Source organism: Danio rerio, chromosome 10 (assembly GCF_049306965.1).
Source record: "Danio rerio strain Tuebingen ecotype United States chromosome 10, GRCz12tu, whole genome shotgun sequence".
In the NCBI taxonomy this organism is placed as follows: domain Eukaryota; kingdom Metazoa; phylum Chordata; class Actinopteri; order Cypriniformes; family Danionidae; genus Danio; species Danio rerio.
Window position 1 is genome coordinate 30,100,886 of NC_133185.1, and position 22,026 is coordinate 30,122,911.

At 35.6% G+C, this 22,026-nt stretch overlaps 1 protein-coding gene across 3 annotated transcripts in view; it reads right to left on the bottom strand.

Moving 5' to 3' along the window:
• Nucleotides 1-22,026, bottom strand: part of fat3b (FAT atypical cadherin 3b) — a 114,095-nt gene that overhangs the window by 17,850 nt on the left and 74,219 nt on the right. For all 3 annotated transcript variants that reach the window (XM_017358051.4, XM_017358050.4, XM_009305303.5), the window contains exons 22-26: nt 20,509-20,640; nt 17,273-17,430; nt 13,319-13,793; nt 10,150-10,303; nt 3,309-4,105 (exon numbers count right to left, since the gene is read on the bottom strand). In XM_017358051.4, coding sequence (XP_017213540.3) covers nt 3,309-4,105; nt 10,150-10,303; nt 13,319-13,793; nt 17,273-17,430; nt 20,509-20,640 — 1,716 coding nt within the window. The remainder of the gene's footprint in view (nt 1-3,308; nt 4,106-10,149; nt 10,304-13,318; nt 13,794-17,272; nt 17,431-20,508; nt 20,641-22,026) is intronic.

Consider the following 22,026-nt stretch of genomic DNA (forward strand, 5'->3'; position numbering starts at 1 on the left):
AAGAAACGACTAAAAACTCGACTATTTAGTCTCCACTTTCCTTCCTAATCTGCAATTGCCTCTCTGGCTATACCACTAACTGTACTCAAAAAAACTTAAAAAAAATAAAATAAAATTTCTTACATTACTAATGCTTTCCTTCTTAGACTTTACAGACCTGAAACTTGCCTACAGCACCTATTCATTGTTGCTCCTAAAGTTGTGTAAATTGCTTCCTTGTCCTCATTTGTAAGTCGCTTTGGATAAAAGCATCTGCTAAATGACTAAATGTAAATGTAATTGTAAGCTTATGCGGACTCTGACTTCCAGCCTGCCAGCGGGAGCTCCGTCATCACCTCCGCTGCCGATAGCAGCTTTACTTTGGCCAGTCCATCTCGTATGTACCACTGGATCTCATCTCTCCATTGTAGTTAAAACATGATATTTAATTCATCTTGTGCATATCTAACGGACAGTTTTTGGTCTCTTAAACCTATTATTTGTTCTTAGGTTTATTATTTTGGCAGTATTATTTTGTTACCTTTTATAATTGTCTTTAATTATGTTACCTTGTTCTATGCTGTTTGTATTTTTTACCAAATTGTTTGACTTAATCTTTATTTCTTATCGTGTATGTCTTTATTTCTTATTGTGTATATACTTGTATAATTACCATTGTAGTTTATTAAATCTGATCATCAAAGACATGTGTCTGTGTATAACAACTCATTTTACTTCACATTTATATGGATTTATGTTTACATTTTTTAATCAAAAATGTTGATTTATAATATTAATATAATATTAATTACAAGGTCGTGATTTGTATAATTAAGTCATTTTATTGTTAATGTTCAGTGAAACGGATGAATCCATAATGAGGTAAGTGATGTTATAAAGTACACTGCCATTACATTTAAAAAAGTACCCCACTTGTGTCCTTGCGTCCTTGAGAGTTCGTTCTTCCAAGTCTCCAAGAACTCCGAACTTTGCGTACTTGATATTGAGAAACAATCATGAACAAATCGCTCACTTTTTAAAATCTTGTTTAATCCTGCCTTTTTCGCAATGCCGTTGTACAGAATTTCACAAGCTCTAATAGAAACTCTAGTGTGACTGCAGCTTTACTTGTAGGTTTCAAACAAACCTGAAGGAATTAATTAGTTTGATCAGGTGTGTTTAATTAGGGTTAAAGCTAAACTTTACAGAGCTGCTGCCCTTCAGGAATTAGATTTGACACCTGTGATGTAATCTGTCAGCAACAGACTACAATTGATAGACTGACTGACTGACTGACTGACTGACTGACTGACTGACTGACTGACTGACTGACTGACTGATTGATTGATTGATTGATTGATTGATTGATTGATTGATTGATTGATTGATTGATTGATTGATTGATTGTAAATAATCTACTAACACTGTATATCTGCGATAGGGCCAGTAACAGTATTGACATTTCAAATCTCTCACCAAACATCCATCACCCAAAAACGACTTGCACACATAGTATACTAAAACAAAACCACTTTTAAAGCTTTATACTCTCTCTATGGCACGATCAAATCTGTTAAAGTGCAAAAGCAATATTATCTGTCCTATATTTATACCACAGTAAACGCTGTTATATCCAACAAGCAGTCTATGACCAATGACTTTCTGCTTAAAGAAAACACTAACAAGACCAAGGTCATCCACTTGAGCACTCAATGTGCAGAAGAAAAAAACATCTGTTTTTGTGATGCAAGTAACACGTTTCCACAAGTGGAGGTGTAATAATCACTCTCTCAATATGTACAAGCTGCCAACCTGCATGGGCACACTATTAAATATTTTATGAGACAAAAAGGCTCCTGTTGGCCTATTTTGAAGGCTGCAACAATAAAGCATGGCAGATGGTTCTGATTAGTATAATGTGCTCTGCTGTGAAACAATTTATGAGTCCCTGGTCAAGCTGAAAGCTAATGCTTTAATATATAATAATAATAATAATAATAATAATAATAATTTTATATATATATATATATATATATATATATATATATATATATATGTATATATATATATATATATATATATATATATATATATATATATATATATATATATATATATATATATATATATATATGTATATATATATATATATATATATATATATATAACTTAGTTTTTTTTTTTTTTTCATATATATATTTTTTCGTGTTTACACAAGGGACAATACAGTTAGTCTACGGTTCAATAAACACCTCGTTTTTTTAACACGATTTTCGGTTCGGTTTGGTTCGGTTTGGTTCAGTTCGGTTCTCATGGCTTGACACGCGTTGTTTTTTTTTTCTTTCTATACTTAGGCAATAGGAGCAGTGAGGGGTTAAGGAGAAAAAAAGTAAAAACAGGAGTTACTATTTTAGTTTAAATAATTTGCTTTTAAAAAATAATTTGCTGAATTAAAATCATCGTAGTCACATTGAATCACACACTCAATAGAATTTGCTACCTTTGGAAACAAGAGGTAGACCAGAGCTTTTACATTTCTATGATGAAAGTATTCTCATTATTCTGAACACATCGGAAAAAAGGAAAAAGCAATTGTCTCAATGGGCAATGATTGTACTTAACTATAAAGACAAAAAGTACTTAAATAGCAAACACATTGCTTTAAACATTGTGATCTGTATATACGGCATGTAGAGCTTGGGAATCTGGAAGTTCTCAGAAGATAACTGTTCAAAATTATTATTTTTGCTGAAAAATTAGGGCGTATAGGTTACACAGTGTGTTGTAAAATGCAGAGCCTCTTATTAAAAAAAGAAGAAAAAAACTTCAAGTTATGAAAGAGATCAAGCCTTAGCCAGGTAAGAGAAAGTAACTCAAAAGCAATGTAACTAGTTACTTTTTGGGCACTCAATATTGTAATGCATCATTTTCAAAGGAAACTTTCTTCAACACTGCAAATATATCAATAAATCAATCAATCAGTCATTCAGCCAGCCAGCCAGCCTATCTGTATTTATTATGAACACGCACCTACAAGCACTGTTTGTGATTAGCTCATAATGTATAGCATTTATCAGGTTGTGGAAAGTATGTGAAAGCCTAATATTATCTCTAAGGTAATTACACTCCATCAAACGTTATTGTGTGATGGTATTGCGCAAATGGAGACCAGTGTATATCTGCATCTCATCCACACAAAGGCTGACATTTAATTGGCCATGGGGTGTTAGGGGGTCATGCTGAAATTGCTTTCGCTGCAGTTTGTCAGCCTCCGTTTGATCTGAGATGAGTGGAGAGTGTGTGTTCGTGTATGTGTGCCACAATTTTACCCCCACTTCTGTAAGCTTCCTGTCCATCCACTTGATAACCTCTGCCTTCCCACTCCAGAGCTCGGACTTTATGCTCCGTGTTGTTGTCGTCATCATCTTCATCGTCGTCATCCTCCTCTTCCTCCCAGGGAGGTTTGCGGATTGGACTGCGTTCGGATGGATTTGGGGACAGTGATGGGGGTAGATTGGGTGCCACACTGCAGATGGCTACACCTCTTCTTGGCATCCCAAGGATGTGTGGCAGATCCGGCTGGAAGGTGCTCATCTGTGGAGGGCAGCAAAGGGTGGCCAGGCCTCCATCAGCCTTCTCTATCTCCCCTCGGGGGATGCCCTGGCATTGGGGAAGTGTGTAGGCTGTGGGACGCACCATGACCTGCGGTGGCCCTCCTGTACTGTCATTTCGGTACAAGCTAGTGCGACACTCGCCACTGACTCGTACAGATTTGAACTCAATTCCCTCAGCTCCGATGCTGGTCTTATGCAGCATGTAGTTGGTCTCTGTGGAGATGCCCACTGCCTCTCCTCGGCTCCAGTCCTTCCGGAGGACTTTTTTACGAAAGGCGGCCAGTAGGGTCAACAAGACCAAAACAACGAACAGCAAAACGCCGATGCCGATGATCTCTCCCGGTCCGACGTATGACAAGGCTTCAGTGTCCAGGCTGTCTAGCGACGGCTGCCCGCAGAACTGACCCTCAAAGCCTGTGCTGCAGTTACAGTAGAAGGCCCCGAATGTGTTGACACACTTTCCTCCATTTTCACACTCCTCTCTCTCACACTCGTTCACATCCTCATCACATCTGTGGACAGAAGGATGTGTTCATGTTAGGCTGTTGGAAAGTAAGTGATAGCTTCCTGTTTATACTGCATTCTATTTAATGTGATACAGTTCTCATAAATGAAAACACCACAGCTAGAGCTGCACGATTAATCTAAAAAAAGATTGCGATCTCGATTCGAGCCCCTAGATCAATTCTGTTCCTGGAGATCTACCTTCCTGTACAGTTCAGCTTCTACCCTGATCAAACCCACCTGAACCAATTAATTAGGACCTGAAAACCACTTGATAATTACAGACAGGTGTGTTTGATAAGGGTTGCAACTGAAATCTGCAGGAAGGGTAGATTTCCAGGAACAGGACTGGCCATCCCTGCCCTAGATGATCTTAATCCAGCATTTCTACGATTCTGCCAATCATATTTTCATGTTCAGGAGAGAAGCAAAGACGGCTGCACATTGCCTTCACATTGTTTTGTATACGTAGCTCAGCAACGTGGACATTTCCAAATGGTGTTGAAACAGTCACATACTGTATTTATAAGGTATAATTCACCCAAAAATAATAATAATATTATTAATTTCTCTCTTCATGTAATGCTGTATTCGCGGTCATAAAATCACAAGTGACGTAAGCTGCTAACCGTGGCTCACCTGGCTTTGAAAGGAGCATTTACTCTCAAACTTTTTTTTATTTTTCGATCGGGTTGTGCGTATTGCTCAGATGACATGTCAAACAGACATGGTGCTCCTGCCAAATTTTTCATTATTTTTTCCTCAATTCCTTGGGTCCAAATTAACTGAAAATGAGCGCTTTTAACTTCTCCCCCAACCTCCCGCTGGCCTGCAGGTACTCAAAGTAGTAAATGCTGCTTTCTCATTGGCTATAGGTGATCATTAATGTTATTTTCAATCAGACCTCATTTCACACGGCATTATTTAAATCGCCAACAGCTCCAGATATTTAGCATGCCAAATATCTCACGGGTGTCGGCGACTCATTTGCGATTCTCTCAGATTGTGTCTTTGATAGTTTATACTGTGTGATTGTTACTCGCGTGCACGAGCACCAATTTGCCTGTGATTTCACGTATTTGTCTGCGATTTATCAAAACCTATCGCCGAAAAAATTGAAAAAAACAAAATCGGGGCTAAAATCATGCAGTCTGAACTTGACGTTACTGTGCAATAATGACCAAGACAAATTTAAAGTCTGTTCAAGTCCACCATTTCAAGTCTATACAACATTTTGCATTTTAATCAACATTAGACCTACACAATACACATAATATTATTATTGTTTTACCATATGTTTGAGAAATAACTATAATAATGGCCTAGTAGGCCTACTCATATTAAGGTTTATTTTACTTTTATAGAATCGTGAGAAAATCATGATCTTGATTTTAAGCAAAAAAAAAAAAAAAATGTGATTCTCATTTTAGCCAGAATCGTGCAGCCCTAACCACAGCACATTTACTTTGATGTATTAGACATTATGTTGACATTCCACTACAGATATTAGACATCTTGAAATATCCTAAACTTCTTTGTTTATTGTTCCATAAAATATGTAAAGTAATAGAGGTGCTAAACAATATATATATATTTGAAATTTGATGATTTTAAACAAATATAAAGATAACCAAATGAACAAACAAAGACTATAGAATAGACAAGACATGTCACTCGTCTAGTTTTGAATAGGGGAAAACTGTAATGGTCAATATGGCAAATAAAGCCCTGCCTACTAGCAAAGAGCCTAGAATCGCCAAGAGGCGACACACTGGTGCGATTTGGGAAACAGCCACTAGATGGCGCGGCGGGCATTTTGAAAAGAAAAATTCCATTAGACCAACAGCATATTATAAGTCTGTAAAATAAACTATGAAAAGCAAGTATAGCAATTTTCAGTATTTAGTATTTTCAGTATATAGTAATATATAATATTTTCAGTATAGCAAGTGTATTGTCGTCTTTCAGAGAGGAGAGGAGAGGAGTTTTAAAGATGGCTGCTGAGTGAAATGACTTGCCTTAAAGGTACTTTGGAACAAATCAATGTCTTTGTAAGGTTTGTGTACAAATACAGTAATACTATCAGAAAATTGTATAAACCAAACCATAAATGCATTGTTATACATTTTAATTGCATACTATTTATTATCTAAATATAGATATAATTGCCTAATTTACTGTAATATGCTTTCAAATGAATGTATTATTATGATGGCAACGATGGCAATTTTTTGCATCATTATTTTAATAAGATTATCATTCAGAAATCATTCTAATATGCTGATATAATAGTGTTGTTAACTGATTTTTGTAAACATCTTGAGGTATTTTAAAGAACAGCAGATATTTGAAATAAGAACTTCATGCTACATTATATATGTCTTCACTGTCATCATCATCAATTTATCATCCAGGAATGCAAACTTGTCACGTTTTTATATTAAAAATCATTTTAGACTGATGTCTGTTGAAATATCAGAGGTTCTTGCAAGTTAGAATCTGCTCATTATCCTTCAAAAGACTGAAAACTTAAAGAAGTCTGATTAATAAAGGCATTACTTTACTGTCACTTTTAATCAATTTAATGAGTCCTTGCTCAATAAAAAATAATAGTGAATGCATGAAACCCCATGCATGCATAATAGCAGCGCACTTCTGTGAACTCAGCCTTAGTGTTTCTCTCATTATCTGATCTTAAGCAGGGAAATCGGTTTCTTGTTGCCTTCAAAATTTTGTGAATTTTCACGTTTAGCAGAAATCCCCACTGCGCTGCAAACAGCAAATATGTAATGATGAGAGAACTCTTTATATGTACTCTGAGCGCCAGACATTTCAAGGAATCTCTCAAGCGAGTGTAAGAGAACATAATGAGAGAGTTGTTTGTATTGCATAACTTAATGACACAGAGAATGTAGCTATACAGCGGTTATATAAAGCAATTAGGTTTTTATTATGATTTTAAAAGGGCATAAAGAGGAGAAGGACACATGCAGGTCCCAGAGTTTTCTCAGATGGTTGGATTCAGATTTGGGTTTGCTTAAAAAAGCAACAACAGCATCCTCTAGTGGAGAAACAACTCTAATTCAACTCATATTGAATAAAATAATTACACCGCACAGAAATTAGACAAGCCATAATGGGATTTCTGTGATGGATTGCTGTTAAACGATTTGAGTAATTAGTGTAAAGATCTAATTAAAATGAGTAAACAACATACCCATTTTACAGTGTCACGTAAGTATTGAACCATTCGTTCAAACAATCAAGGTGTCAGAGAAAAAGCAGCAGTTGAACACTAAGAATAATGACTTTTAGAAGTGTGTGCTGCTGCCCAAAACAGTCTTTACTAAACACTAAAGACACAATTATCATAAAGAAAATTGACTGTTAAACCGTTTGTTTGCTCAAGAACGGCTCCCATAAAATGAGTTTTGATTTGTTAAATGAGACTCCATAATTGCATTTTAACAGAATAAACATATAAAGCCTAAGCAATTTAAACCTTTTTTTACAATTTTTAACTCAAAAAGACATATTTTTTTAAAATGTGATATCATTTTGGAACAGCAAAATATAATAATTAGTAAAAACAGAGTAAAAAAATGCCAAAAATCTCTTTTGGAAAATACACATTTCTTAGACTTTCAAAATTAATAATTTAAAATATATTTAAATGTGTTATACACACACACACACACACACACACACACACACACACACACACACACACAGTCACTGGCCACTTTATAAGGTACACCTTACTAGTACCGTGTTGAACCCCCTTTTGCCTTCAGAACTGCCTTAATCTTTCTTAGCATAGATTCAACAAGTTACTGTAAATATTTCTCAGAGAATTTGGTCCATATTGACATGATAGCATCATCATGAGACTCATCAGACCAGGCAATGTTTTTTCAATCTTCTATTGTCCAATTTTGGTGAGTCTGGACGAATTGCAGCCTCAGTTTCCTGTTCTTAGCTAAAAGAAGTGGCACCTGGTGTAGTCTTCTGCTGCTGTAGCCCATCCGCCTCAAGGTTCGATGTGTTGTGTTCAGAGGTGCTCTTTTGCATAACTCGGTTGTAACATTTGGTTATTTGAGTTACTTTTGCCTTTCTATCAGCTCGAACATGTCTGGACATTTTCCATTGACCTCTGGCATCAACAAGGCATTTGTGCCCACAGAACCACCACTGTAAACCCTAGAGATGGTTGTGCATGAAAATCCCAGTAGATTAGCATTTTCTATGCTCAAACCAGTCCGTCTGGCATCAAACAACCATGCCACGTTCAAAGTCACTTAAATCCCCATTCTTCCCCATTCTGATGCTCGGTTTGAACTGCAGCAGATCGTCTTGACGATGTCTACATGCCTAACTGCATTGAGTTGCTGCCATGTTATTGGCTGATTAGAAATTTGTGTTAACGAGCAGTTGGACAGGTGAACCTAATAAAGTGGCCGGTGAGTGTAAATGTATTTATGATCATATCTGTTTAAAACCCAAGATAACAAAACATATTAAAAATCCCCAAAATTCTGAACATTATTCATTCAGTCATTCATTTTACTTCAGCTTAGTCCCTTTTTTCATCAGCATAGCGGAATGAACCGCCAACTTATCCAGCATATGTTTTACAAAGGAGATGTCCTTCCAGCTGCAACCCAGTACTGGAAAACACCAACACACTCTCACATTCACACACATACACTACAGTTAATTTAGTTTATTCAGTTCACCTATAGCGCATATCTTTTATTGTTTTTGGTCAAAAATGTTTGGATTCTAATGACTGTTATTGCTTCCTGAAAAAAACATTCCTCTGTAAAAAGTCTTGGTGTCAAGCTTAAATTTGATCGCCAAAATAATGCAGTTGTCAATTGTTTTTTTTCCTCTATTAGATTGCCAAGTCAAAGTCTGTCCTCTCTTTCAGTGACTTGGTGAAGGTTGTTCATGCCTTCTTGTCTGGATTATTGCAACGCATTGTATGTGGGTGTGAGTCAGGTCTCTCTCTCCCGTCTGCAGCTGGTCCAGAACTCAGCTGCAAGGCTTTTAACAGGCACAAAAAAGCAGAGCACATCACACCTGCACTGGATTCCTTACATTGGCTACCAATCAATTTTAGAATTCAGTACAACAAACTGTTGTATGATTTTAAATCCCTCCCTGGCCTGGCCCCTAAGTTTATTTCTGAGCTAATTAATATACACCAACCCATGAGATCTCTTTGCTCTAAGGATCAATTCTATTTTACAGTTCTGTGATCATGCTTGAAATGTCAAGGTGATAGAGCTTTATCAGTAGCAGCTCTATGACATAGGAACCATCTTCCACTCTCCTTAAGAGCATCTCCTACTTTGGAGTCTTTTCAGATGTCACTGAAACACACTTATTTTTTTTATAGTTTATTAAAAGAGTTTATGTATTGTGGTTCCTTGTATGTTTGCATGTATTATGTGTTTTTTATAGCACTTTGGTTTAAATTGAGTTGAGTCTTTGGACTCTGGGGGAAACCGGAGCACAAGGAGGAAACCCACGCGAACACAAAGAGAACATGCAAACTTCACACAGAAACGCCAACTGACCTAGCCGGGACTCGAACCTAAACATTATGAATTAACTTATTTACTTTATATTTTATTTTCAAAACATCTACAGTAACATCTCTCTTAGTGCAAATATTTTGTATAAAAAATTGTTTTATACAGTTCAAAATTATAAGACATGATCTTTTAAATGAATACACCATTGACGAACCAACCATCTGTACATTGAAATTTTAGGTTATGTAGGTCAGTAGCCTGTACATTTTAATGTTTGTAGATATTTTATGTTTAGTAAGTTTAAAAAAGATTGTTCTATAACAAATCTTTGTACTCTTTGTATGCAACAGGTCTATAAAAAACCATATCATCCTGAAGAACTGTTTTTATTTAAAAATGTTGTACTATAAATTAAGGTTATTGTGAGAAAACATGAAGATCTGATTTACACATTAACGGTAACAGCAAGATCTGAAATACACAAGATTGATTTAAATGCTGCCAAAACTTACATGACTCCAGTGTAGCCTTTGAGGCAGCCACAGAGGAAGTTGTTTCCAACAGACTTGCAATCACCTCCGTTCTGACAAGGTGACGGTACACAGGACGTCACTTCCATCTCACAGCGAGACCCGGTGAACTGCGGCAGGCAGCTGCACAAGAAATCTAAAGAAACATACACAACAAGACAAAACTTCTCAGACAGAGCTCTTCATTGTGCACATTTACATGCACACCAGTATGCTGATAATGCACAGAAATGTAAGTGCACCAAGTTTACGAGACTATATAACTCATAAAAATGCAAATGCGCCATGTTTACAAGACATCATTAATAAAATGGTTTATCTCCTGGTAGTGATGTCAAAAAGGAATAATTTGAGCATCTATCTCCACCTATTTCTTTTGTCATTTTCAATAAATCATTCAAAAAGAAATAAAGTATTGCTGCATGTCAGTAGAAAACGTATGGCTCAAGATTGCAATTCTACTTCTGCTGTACAGCACATTTTTACAATTCCTTAAGTCAATAAAACACCTGCATTAATAGCATATTTCTCCTCAATTAATCCAAAACATTTTGCCCTGCTTTGAAGCTTTTGAATCCATAAAAAGGACATGTTTCTGTCAAATATCACACCTACACACTTGTAAATGTTTTTATATGTTGATTTATATAAACATAAGAGTTAAATATAGATGCTATACAATTGGTTTAACTGTGAAGTGTTAGTTCACCAAAATTCTATTATTAATCAATCATGCCATCCCAAACATTCATCTTCAGAGATGCCTCATCCTTTATTAGACAGTAATGGTTAAGAGAAATTAAGTCAAGAACCATTATCAAAACAGTTCATCTGACTTCAGTTGTAATCATATGAAGCTCTGAGAACACTTTTGTGTGTCAAAAACAAAAACGTAAAACATTATTCAACAATGTTACTCATCAGATCCAGATGCGAGTTTACTACATGGAAGTTTTCTGCGATTCTGACTCTAATGCCAACACGTTGTATTGCTTGTAGTAAATGCACACCTTGATGAGGAAGAGAAAACATTGGCAACATCGTTTTTGATGCACAAACGTGTTCTGTGATTTGCATGATTACAGTTCAATCACTGAAGTCACATTAAATTAGATATTGGAAACATTCTGCGACATGAATATAATTTTACCAGATGAATTGAATAACCATTTGGAAAAATTGATCATTTTAGATTGACTGGGAAGATTGTGTTGGGGAGTGCATAAAATATGATAATCTAGATAAAGCATAAATGATTTCAATAATGAAAAAAAATTACGACAAATTAAATAAACATTGTTTTATTGTTTTCTGAGGAGTCTAACTGTTTTCAGGTATACAGTAATTGAATAATCAAACGTAAAATAATACTGTGCAGCCTTTGTTGTATAAACAGTTCATCAAAATAAATTGTTATGAATTGTTCAAAGTTACATACAGTTCAATTACTAATGCTTGAATACTTTTAAAATCCTCATAGTCTGAGGTCTTATAAAACACTTGTGAAATTATCAATTATAATCCACACTTTTTAAAAATAAATAATCCAGAATATTGTATATATGGAATGGGATATGGAAGCTGAAAAAAAATATTGTGCAGCCATGACTGTTTTTGGTTCCTTTTCTGGACTTTAAACATCTCAAAATCACTGCTGTCTTTGGAGGATGAATGAACTATTTTTGGTTGAACAATTTTTTTTTCATGACTTTCTAGTCATTTTAACCTTACTATAATAAAGAACAACAGGTAAATGCATTTTCCATAAGAATGTACATTGTCAGCTTCTAAAGCATGATCAGGTTAAAGGGGTAGTTCATCCAAAAATGAAAAATTGTGAGGTGACGAGAATGCACGTTTTTGCCAAAATGGTTCTCTCGTGCGATTGCCCAGGATGCAGCAACTGCTATAAATTACATTTGCAGGCATGACTCTATTCTGATAGATGAACTTGTGTCTGAGTGCATGCTCACACATACATCTTCATGAGACTAGAAGCTCTCGCTCATTACAGTGTTTGAACTGTTTGCCCAGTCTGTCGGATAAAGCTAATATTTACGGTGGCCGAGAGAGCTGAACGTACTGCAATTTAAGAAAACACATGCAATTCCAAAAAAACGCCAGCAAATTGAGAAAAGATGCTGCAAATACAACACAAACACATTTAAATAAAACACGCTGCATTTTCTCACAACTCAAAAACTTGGAAACACAATGGGTATGTTTCAAGGGGACCCTAAAACATGACAGACGCTGCTGTGCCATGACTATTGCTCATTAATGCTACAGGTTATCTTTGAAAGTTTTTTTTTTGTTTGTTTATTTTATTTTAATTTATTGTATTTCTTTTGTATTTTATTAGCCGACACTGCAAAATTTAAAAGTATAAAATTTACTCAGTTCAGAGAGTATTTGAAAATAAGGACAAGCTCGCTGGTAAAAAGTAAAGCTGTTTGTGGAGTTGCTCCTCTGCTGAGATTTTGAGAGATTTCATGTATTATGTTTCAGCTGATTTCATCTAAGGCAGTGACTGAAATTATTTGTAGTTTTGTGTTTCTCTTCAGTAGGGTTCATCATCAGTACTTAATCATCACCCAATTAATCCTTTCATTGTCTCATTACCTTGAGTAGCATCAACCCAATTTAAAGAGGGACCATTTTACTCAGAGGATTTTGTTGTGTAAATAACCTTACCCTAAATAGTCAGTTCTGTCACGTTTTAGGGTCTCCTTGAAACATTTACGTTGTCTTGTAAAAAAACGCAGCAAGTTTTCATAAAATGTTTGTGTTGTGAAAAAATGCAGCATGTTTTTTAAAAATGTGTTCGGCCACCGTAAAACCTCTCGGCCACCGTAAATATTATTTGAAGTAATTTTAATTTTCTTGCATAGATCAATCACTTCACTTTATAAGATCTATGTGTTTTGTTTTGTTTTTTCTTAATTTTTTTATCTTAAAAATAGCTTCCTTCTAATTTAAGAATCACCAAAGACCACAGATTCAGCAGTTTCGGGTTTTTTTTGTTTTTAAGTCATCTTTATCTTGAATGATCTGGAAGTAAATTAAAAGAACATTTTCATCTTATGATGAACTCTACCTTTAAGAATGTGCACACTAACACACTCAGTTTTATGCACTTTCTATTTCTCACCACCAGAGGGCATCTTTGCACAAGCAGCTCCATTCTGACATGGTCCTCCGAGGCAGGGATCAGGATATAAAACACATCCGAGCTTGACGTCACTCAGTCCAGCTACCTCTGCATAGCGGCTCCTTTTATTTTGTAAAGGGAGTTCATTTCCATTGAGCATAAGGGACCCAAGGCACCCCTGAAAGCCTTCTTGCACCCGTGGGGGCCTCTGACCGCCTCCACCCACTGGTCCATGCAACACCTGAGCCCCAAAGAAGAGCGATGCGTCTGCAGCCAAGGGCCAGATGCGGACAGGGGCTCGTGCAGAGCGCCGGCGCTCCACATAGCTGTCGTCCAGAGAAAGAAGAGTATAGTTGCTGGTCAGCTCCAGGGTCACACTGTGCCACGACCCGTCATTGATTGGACGACCAGAGATGCCCAGGATGTCCAGTCTGTTGTCGCAGTCCATCTGGAACCACAGGCGCCCTTCCTCAATCTGAATGAACACACAAACACTTAGTCAAACTTTATTTTAGGGTGCAATTCTTACTATTAAGAAAACTAAACTAAACGTTTTGCCTCAATAATCTTCTAATATTTGAGAGGTGGGATTAGGGGTGTAGAATAGGATCATGCAGGATATGTATGTATTTAATAAGTACTAATAAACAGACAATATGTTATTAATAAGCAAGTTTTTAAGCTAGTAGTTAATAGTGAGAATTGTTCCCTATATTAAAGTAATACAGCACTTACTATAGGAAACACATTGGGTAAATGTCAAAAGAGTATCTTTTAAACATTATATGAAGTGAACGCCATTTGGAAGACTTTTCTAGTTAAAGTCGTTAAATAATTCCCTTTCCAAGGCTCTTATACATGATTGTTAGCAAATGGTATATGAAAATGTCATTTAAGGGCATCAGTTCTATGGTTATGTAACCGAAATACACAAATGTCCACATGGTTTAGAAATGGGACACACAAGTGTGCTACAAATGAAAAATTTAATTATAAGCTACAGGTAACACTTTATTTTGATGGTCAATTTGGGTGTTAGTAGACTGCTTAATATCTGTTGATACTGCTTCTTCAACAGACATTAACTTACTATAAGAAACTTTGTATGTACATGTCAATTTATACTAACCCTAATCCCAACAGTCTACTTATAATCTAATGAGAATTAGTTTGCATGTAGATGCAATTAAAATTTAACAAACTGACCAACAAAATAAAGTGTGACCAAGCTACATGGCAGGAAATTTTGAACAAATGTATAAAAGTATAATTCAGGGCGGTTTAATTCAGGATGTATATTTGCATTTATATTAACAGCAAAAATAAGAAGTTCATGCTTAAAGAACAGCTATATAGATAGGTGATAGATAGGTGATAGATATTTGCCCTGCGTTTTCATGGTAACATTTTATGTGATGATAATGGGGGCTCAACATTTAGTTGTATAACACCAAATATCAGTCTCGGAGTCGAACTTAATCACTTTACAAGAAAAATAAGAGACTTTAGAGAGACTCAAAACTCCATATAATATTGAATCTTTCAGTACAATCTCTATGGTTCGATATGCATATGGAAATTGTGTTTTCCGGTTTGCATTTAAATAAAAAAATTTGTATTTAGCATTTTCCCCATTCCTTTAATAACTCTCTAAACTGTCTCTGTGTTTGAATGTATATCCATGCACTGAAACAAGGCTCTTCATAAGTCAATGTCCCATCAGTGAGCACTAAAGTTAGGGATGCTTTCATATGAAAATGAAAGTGACGTGTGCTGCATGTCAGTCGGTGAATCTCTATGTCATTACTTCTGCTCAAACTAAATTCATTCGGTTTTTATTATTTAAACATTGAACCTCAAGCACAAAGAGAACTCATGATTTGAGATCTGAGAAGTGCCTCATCTGAATAGGTGAATGATAGTTGCAATGCGCAAATTAAGGTTAACTGTACTTTTCAACAGTAAAACGTAATTATGACCAATAATTATCTCCACCTGTCCAACTTGATGAGTATTCAGAATGCCAAAGAACAGTGATCCCCAACCACAAGATCACAACGGGTTGTGAAAGACTTTCTACTCAGCCACAGGACTGCAAAATTACTCTATTTGAGATCCCAAGTTTTGCCCTTTAAGAACCAATATCCATATCTATGCACATTGGAGACCAGACACCGGAAGTGTCATGCGGCTCCACTACAGGAATTCTAATCATTTTGTTTTCTATAAGGGTACAAACAAGGTCAAAGTTGCTTTTTCCAAAGTATTTGACCAGATTCAAACACTGCAGTCAGAATCTGATTGCTTTGCTTAGCAATTTTTTTGAAATGCAGCCGGTGTGGCATCCAAACGCCATGTACTACTTGCACTGCAAAAAATGCTTTTCTTACTTCAATTTAATTGTCTTATTTCTAGTCAAAATATCTAAAAATTCTTAAATTAAGAAGCATTTTCTAGACAAACAAAAATATTGTCTTGTTTTAAGAAATAATATGTCAAAATAAAAGGAATTTTTCCTTAAAAACAAGCTAAATAATCTGCCAATCGGGTTACTAAAATAATCTAATGTCAAAAAGAAAAACAAACCAATGATTTTGTTTATTTTTTTTTATTTTGCTAACCTCAATGGCATATTTCTTAAAACAAGACAATATTTTTTGCTTGTCTAGATCAGTGTTTCCCAACCCTGTTCCTAAAGGCACACCAACACACTTTCACATTTTCAACCTCTCCCTACTAAAACACACCTAAATCAACTCATTACAACATTAGAAGAGACTCCAAAACCTGAAATGAATGGGTCAGATAAAGGAGACATCCAAAATATCAACTGTTGGTGTGACTACAGGAACAGGGTTGGGAAACACTGGTCATACACTGCAAATAAAATGCTTTTCTTACTTAGATTTTTTGTCTTTTTCTAGTCAAAATATCTAAAAATTCTTAAATCAAGAAGTATTTTCTATACAAACTAAATTTTTTATCTTGTTTTAAGAAATAATGTCAAAATGAAGGGAGTTTTTTTCCTTAAAACAAGTTAAATAATCTGCCAATCAAGTAATCAAAAAAATCTTACAGTATGTCAACATGAAAAACAACCAATGATTTTGTTTAGTTTTTTATTTTTATTTTGCTAACCTCAATGCCATCTTATTTCTTAAAACAAGACAATATGTTTTGCTTGTCTAGATTAGTGTTTCCCAAAACCTGAAATGAATCAGAAAAGGCAGACATCCAAAATATGTACTGTTGGTGTGCCTCCAAGAACAGGGTTGGGAAACACTGGTCTAGTGAATGCTTCTTTATTTGAGATGTTTTAGATATTTAACCTAGAAACAAGGCAAGTCTATTGTAGTGCGGTGTAGTGAACAAGTGAGTGATTTCCAACACAAAATCAATAACCAATTTGACTCGTTTAGAGTCGACTCCCCATCACTAGGGCCAAACAGAATCTGCTGACATTTTTTGCTTCTTCTGCTGAGAATTTGGTAATAAATCTGCACATTTATGTGGAATTATTTTGGGAGTTTTGTAAATAATAACTACATTTTAAATAATACATGAAATAAAAAAATAATTGCTTTAACTTTTATTTAACATTTACAAAGCAAATCTATGCATTTATTTGGTAAACAAAGCAAATCTCTCATATAATTTATCTACTAAAAGACAGAAAATATTACTTACAAACTGTATTGCAAATAAATAAAATGAACACTTTCATATTAGTCGATTTTATGACAAAAATTCATTAAAAAAATGAATAAATTTAAATATACACACATTCACACAAGTAAAAAAATAGACTCGATGATGGGGTGAAAATATGTGGAAATCTGTGTATTTCTGTGTGCACAGATTCTGTGTGGGCCTACCCATCAGCAATTACTTACTAAAACTAGATATTTCAAATTCCATAAATTATTAAAATGTGTGTCTATATCGACAAGTTACCTTGAGCAACGTGCAGGGGTCTGCGCGCGTGTACATGATGACACCCTGGCTCTGCAGAGTTCGGATTTTCAAGCCCAGCTTCATGTCTCTGCTCTTATCACTGTCCGTCACTCTGTATTTGATGTAACTGTTCCCCGCGAAGCTCAAAGATGTTTGACCTACAGCACAAAAAGCAGTCAGTCAAACACACCAGCATTATATTTAAAATTCTGCTATTTACACACACTCTCACAAAAAGATATTTGTAGAAGTGTTTGGCCTCAACCACCTACAGTGAAATGTCATTTAAATACAAGTCTGACACACCCTGAGGACATTTCACAAGAGGAACACAGGGTTTGAAATGCATGTTTGTCAGACATTTCAAAGGCTAAAAGAAATGCATTCAGATACAAAATTTGCTTTGTATATAAAATGACATTCTTACTTGGAGCTACTTGGGGGATTATAAACAACAAACATACCCCTGTGGTATATGATATTGTATATGCAATTTCTTTCTGGTCCTCACATGTGATTGGCTGAGAGTTCTTTCAAACCATGTAATTTTCTAGCATTGTCGCTATTGTACCAATTTCATCATTTAAATGACTTCACAGCAGGTGTCAAATAGCAGAGGTCTAAACTCAGTCATCTGATAAATAATACTGCTGTTACTATGTTATACAATGTATCCTTATTGGTTTTTTAGGTGACAATTTTGTTTTTAGACTTCAAATATACGGTTTACTTGTAAATATAGTATTTGGAAATGTTTTTTGATGATTTTTGATGACAGAAAAAGGACATCCAGCAAGCATTCAAAAAAGTATTCTTTCTTTATTTATCCCAAAGTGACATTTTCTAATTATCATTGGTTTTTATTTATTCCAAACAACAAGTTTTTAAAGGACACTACCTTTTTTCCATTCCACAATGTAACTACAGAATCGTCAAGCTGTCAATAGTAAAGTTTTTGAAGCTCTTTTTTAAAAATATTTTGAGCGAGATGCTAATGGTCTAATCCGTTTCAATGATTTATGCTAAGCTAAAAGTGCTCCAGCCTGACCCAGACTTTGTGACATAAGAGCCAGTTTCTACAAAAAAAGTGGAGTGTTCTTTCAAGGTACATTGTAAAATAGCTATTTCCTTTTATTTTCACACTTGTGCTATTGAACTGTTCAATCTAAAAAAAAAAAAAAAAGTACTAAAGAAGGTAACAAAACCCTGTCACTTATGGAACAGAATTGTACCTTAAAGGGCACATAGTTTACCCCCTTTTTTATGATTTAATATTAATATTATGGTTCTTCTGAGTGTGCCAGTTTAGGTTCAGTTCATAACATAGTTCAGATTTTTTATTATAATGTGTTAAAAAGTGTCATTTTGGGGATGTGTACACAGCTCTCTGTTTTAGGGGTGTGTTGCTTCACATGAAAATTCAAGTTTCAACTTCCCGCCCAACGTAACAAGGGGGCGGAGCCAAGAGCTCCTCTGTGTTTGCAACAGACAGGCAGACAGAGAGAAGCAACATGAGTGAGAGGACCAGCATTCAGCCCGACATGTACGACTCGGACACAGACCAAGCAGAGACTACAAAATAATTTGTGTCTTTTTATAGTTTTACAGCAACCTGTGTGCTAGTTTAAAGTGCCGAGCTTGTACACTGAGACTAATAACCAAGCACACTGAATTAACTTTGACTGTGGCACCAGAGCCGTGACACGGCACACTCAGACACACACATTCGCATGTTATTTAAAATGAAACTATTCAGATGGATGGAAACTATTCTCTGTGGCGCGGCAGAAACATGAAGTGTCCTGAATCAAGGCTGGGCACGCACCGCGGACAGCCGCCAACTTGAAGTGCCGTTGTGTGTACCCTGATAGAAACCTGGAATTCTAAAATGCATGGCACTGCACGTCGCCGAGCAGCGCTTCTGGTGGGCGACCTGCAGGCAAGTTTGTTGTTTTATTTCCAATGGAGAGACGCGCACATGAGGCAACGCGCTCGCACTTTAAAGCTGCACCTAGCAGGGCCGTGCAGAGACCTTCCAAGGGCAGAATAAAAATATATGAAAGAGCGGGGGTGGGTTGCGCGCAAACATAAGAGGGGGGAGGCGAGGGCGAACTAAAGAGCGGGGGGGAGGGGCATATGTCAAGAGCGGGGGGGTGCTATGTCGCACGAGAACTGAAGAAAGGGGGGGGCACTTCTGATCATTATGTAAGGGCACTTTCTATCATGCAGGGCATGTGCACTGCATAGGTTGAGCCCTATGTGTGCACGTGCCTGGCACCTAGTTAAGATCACAGGGAGCTTCTGTGAACACCAGAAATGCAAACAGCTGAAGTTGACACAATGAAAAGTACACATGTTTGCAAACCTACCCAAACGGTACAAACAATAATTCCGATTAGAGCAGTCATGTGGAGAATATTGGTCTTGTGTTGAGCCCAATGAGCCTTATATAAAAAAATAGAGCAAGGGTGTTCCTTTAGTGACATCGATTTGACTCACACGCTGAAAATGTTCGTGAAACAATAAACTGAGGATGGTGATGCGCCTGTCAATCAATATTGGTGGCCAGGGGAAGCACATTCCTACTTCAAGTTGTGTTCGCTCTGAAAACCGCTCCAATTGGTCCACCATTTTTATGTTGTTAAATTGAAAAAAAAAAGGACTGGGTTCTTTAAGACAAAGGAACAATTTGTATCTTTGCAGTTTGTACCTTTAAGGACATGATTTGTACCATGGGAAACCAAAATATACCTCTGGTTTTTAATACCTGCAGATACACTTTTGCCAGCTCACATGCGTAGCGGAAAGCAAACGCCAAAAGGTGCGGAGATCAATAATGAAAATGTATGTTTTAAAAAATGCTTACCAAATGTTTATTAAAATGCTTTAAATGTTTAGTTTACAATACCTATAGTTTTGTTTTACCAGGTGTTTTATATTATATAACTTAATAATTATTGTTTAGGAATTTCTTTAAACATATGCTTTTAAATGATTGTTCATGCTTTAATATATAAATTATTCATAAAACCACTTTCCAGTAATATTTATTCTAATTGATATAGTAATAAAGAAGTTGTCTAACACTTATGTGCCTTTTTTATGAGAACAATGGTGTTCCTCCATTTCAACTGTAGCCCACTTTGTGAAATATAAAACACTTGTTTACCCAGAATAAATTAAAGCCTTTAGCTATGGTTAATATAAAAAATGTGAAAGGCCTGTTTGCATCAAACCTGCGCACTTGTCCAGCTTGTCTGGCAGACATTGGCAGAGAGAGGGCGCTGTGGGGCCGCTGCGCACACACTGCATGTCTGACGGACATGTTTGCCCATCACAGAGCTCGAGAGAAGACGGACATATTCCTCCTGCATTCAATATGCACAAAAAGTTAGACAGCAAAGCGAATGTAAATTGTCACTCAAGCTCCTGTTTGAATTTAATCAAGCAGGATAAATTATTCACACTATGAAATGCATCCTAGACAAAGCATTTGAATTAGATTTATACCACTGGAAGATGGAAGCAGAACATTTACCTTTGAACAATTTTGATTTATAGATACAATTTTTCATGTACGCTTTGTTTTTTGAAATGCTTAAATTCCTAATTAACATTTCAGGAAATCTTTATTTTAATGAGTAACTTTTTTGGCCATAAATATTTTATTACATTTTGATGATATTTATTAAGTAAAACTATTTTCCTATTGCAGATACTGAGAGGATGGACTTGAGTTAAATATGTAAGGAGCAAGCAACTGGAAACTGTCAGTCAAACTTGCTGATTAAAATGAATCAAGCAGGATAAATAATGCATGCTATGAAATGCATCCAAGTCAAAAAATCTGAATTTGTTTTGAAGAAGGAATTCATGCATAAGAGTATGAAATCCACCCTAGACAAAACGCATATTAGTTCTGGATTACTAAAACGCCCCTTAGAGAAACAGTTTGTATTGTTCTGAATTAGTAAATGCGAACAAACTATATAATACATCTTAGTTCAAATTTGAATGAATGCATACCTTGTAAAAACATTAATGTTAAAACACACTCAAGAACAAAACATATATAGTAATTTTAATTAATTAATGCATAATGCACCCTAGACGAAACATTTGAATTAGTTTAGATTTAATAGAGTAATAAAAACTGTGAAATTTAGCCTGGACAAAGCATTTTAATTTGTTTTAAATTATTTATTGCATTTTATAATATGCATCCTTAGAAAACATTTGATTTATTCATTCCTTAAAGGGATATTTTACGCAAAAATCTGCCATCATTTACTCCCCCTTTATATGTGCAAAACCCATTTGAGTTTCTTTCTTCTGTTAAACAAAACAGAAGCTATTTTGAAGTATGCTGATTGCTCCCATTGACTTCAACATTGTATTTATTGTCCTGCTATGGATGTTGATGGGTTGCAGCAACCAACATTCTTCAAAATATCTTCTTTTGTGTTCAACAGAAGAAAGAAACTCATAAAGATTTAAAACCACACAAAGAGAGAGCAAATTATGAAAATTTTTTGGGGGTGAACTATTCCTTTAATGCATTTTATGAAATGCAGCATTGACTACATATTTCACTTACAGTAGTTTGAATTAGTAAGCAAACACACTCTATGAAATGCATCTTTAATCAAACATTTGAATTAGTTTTAAATGAATACATCCTAGAATAAACACACAATTCATCCGGAACTGGCAAATAAGTAGATATTTACGAACACATCCTAGACTAAACATCC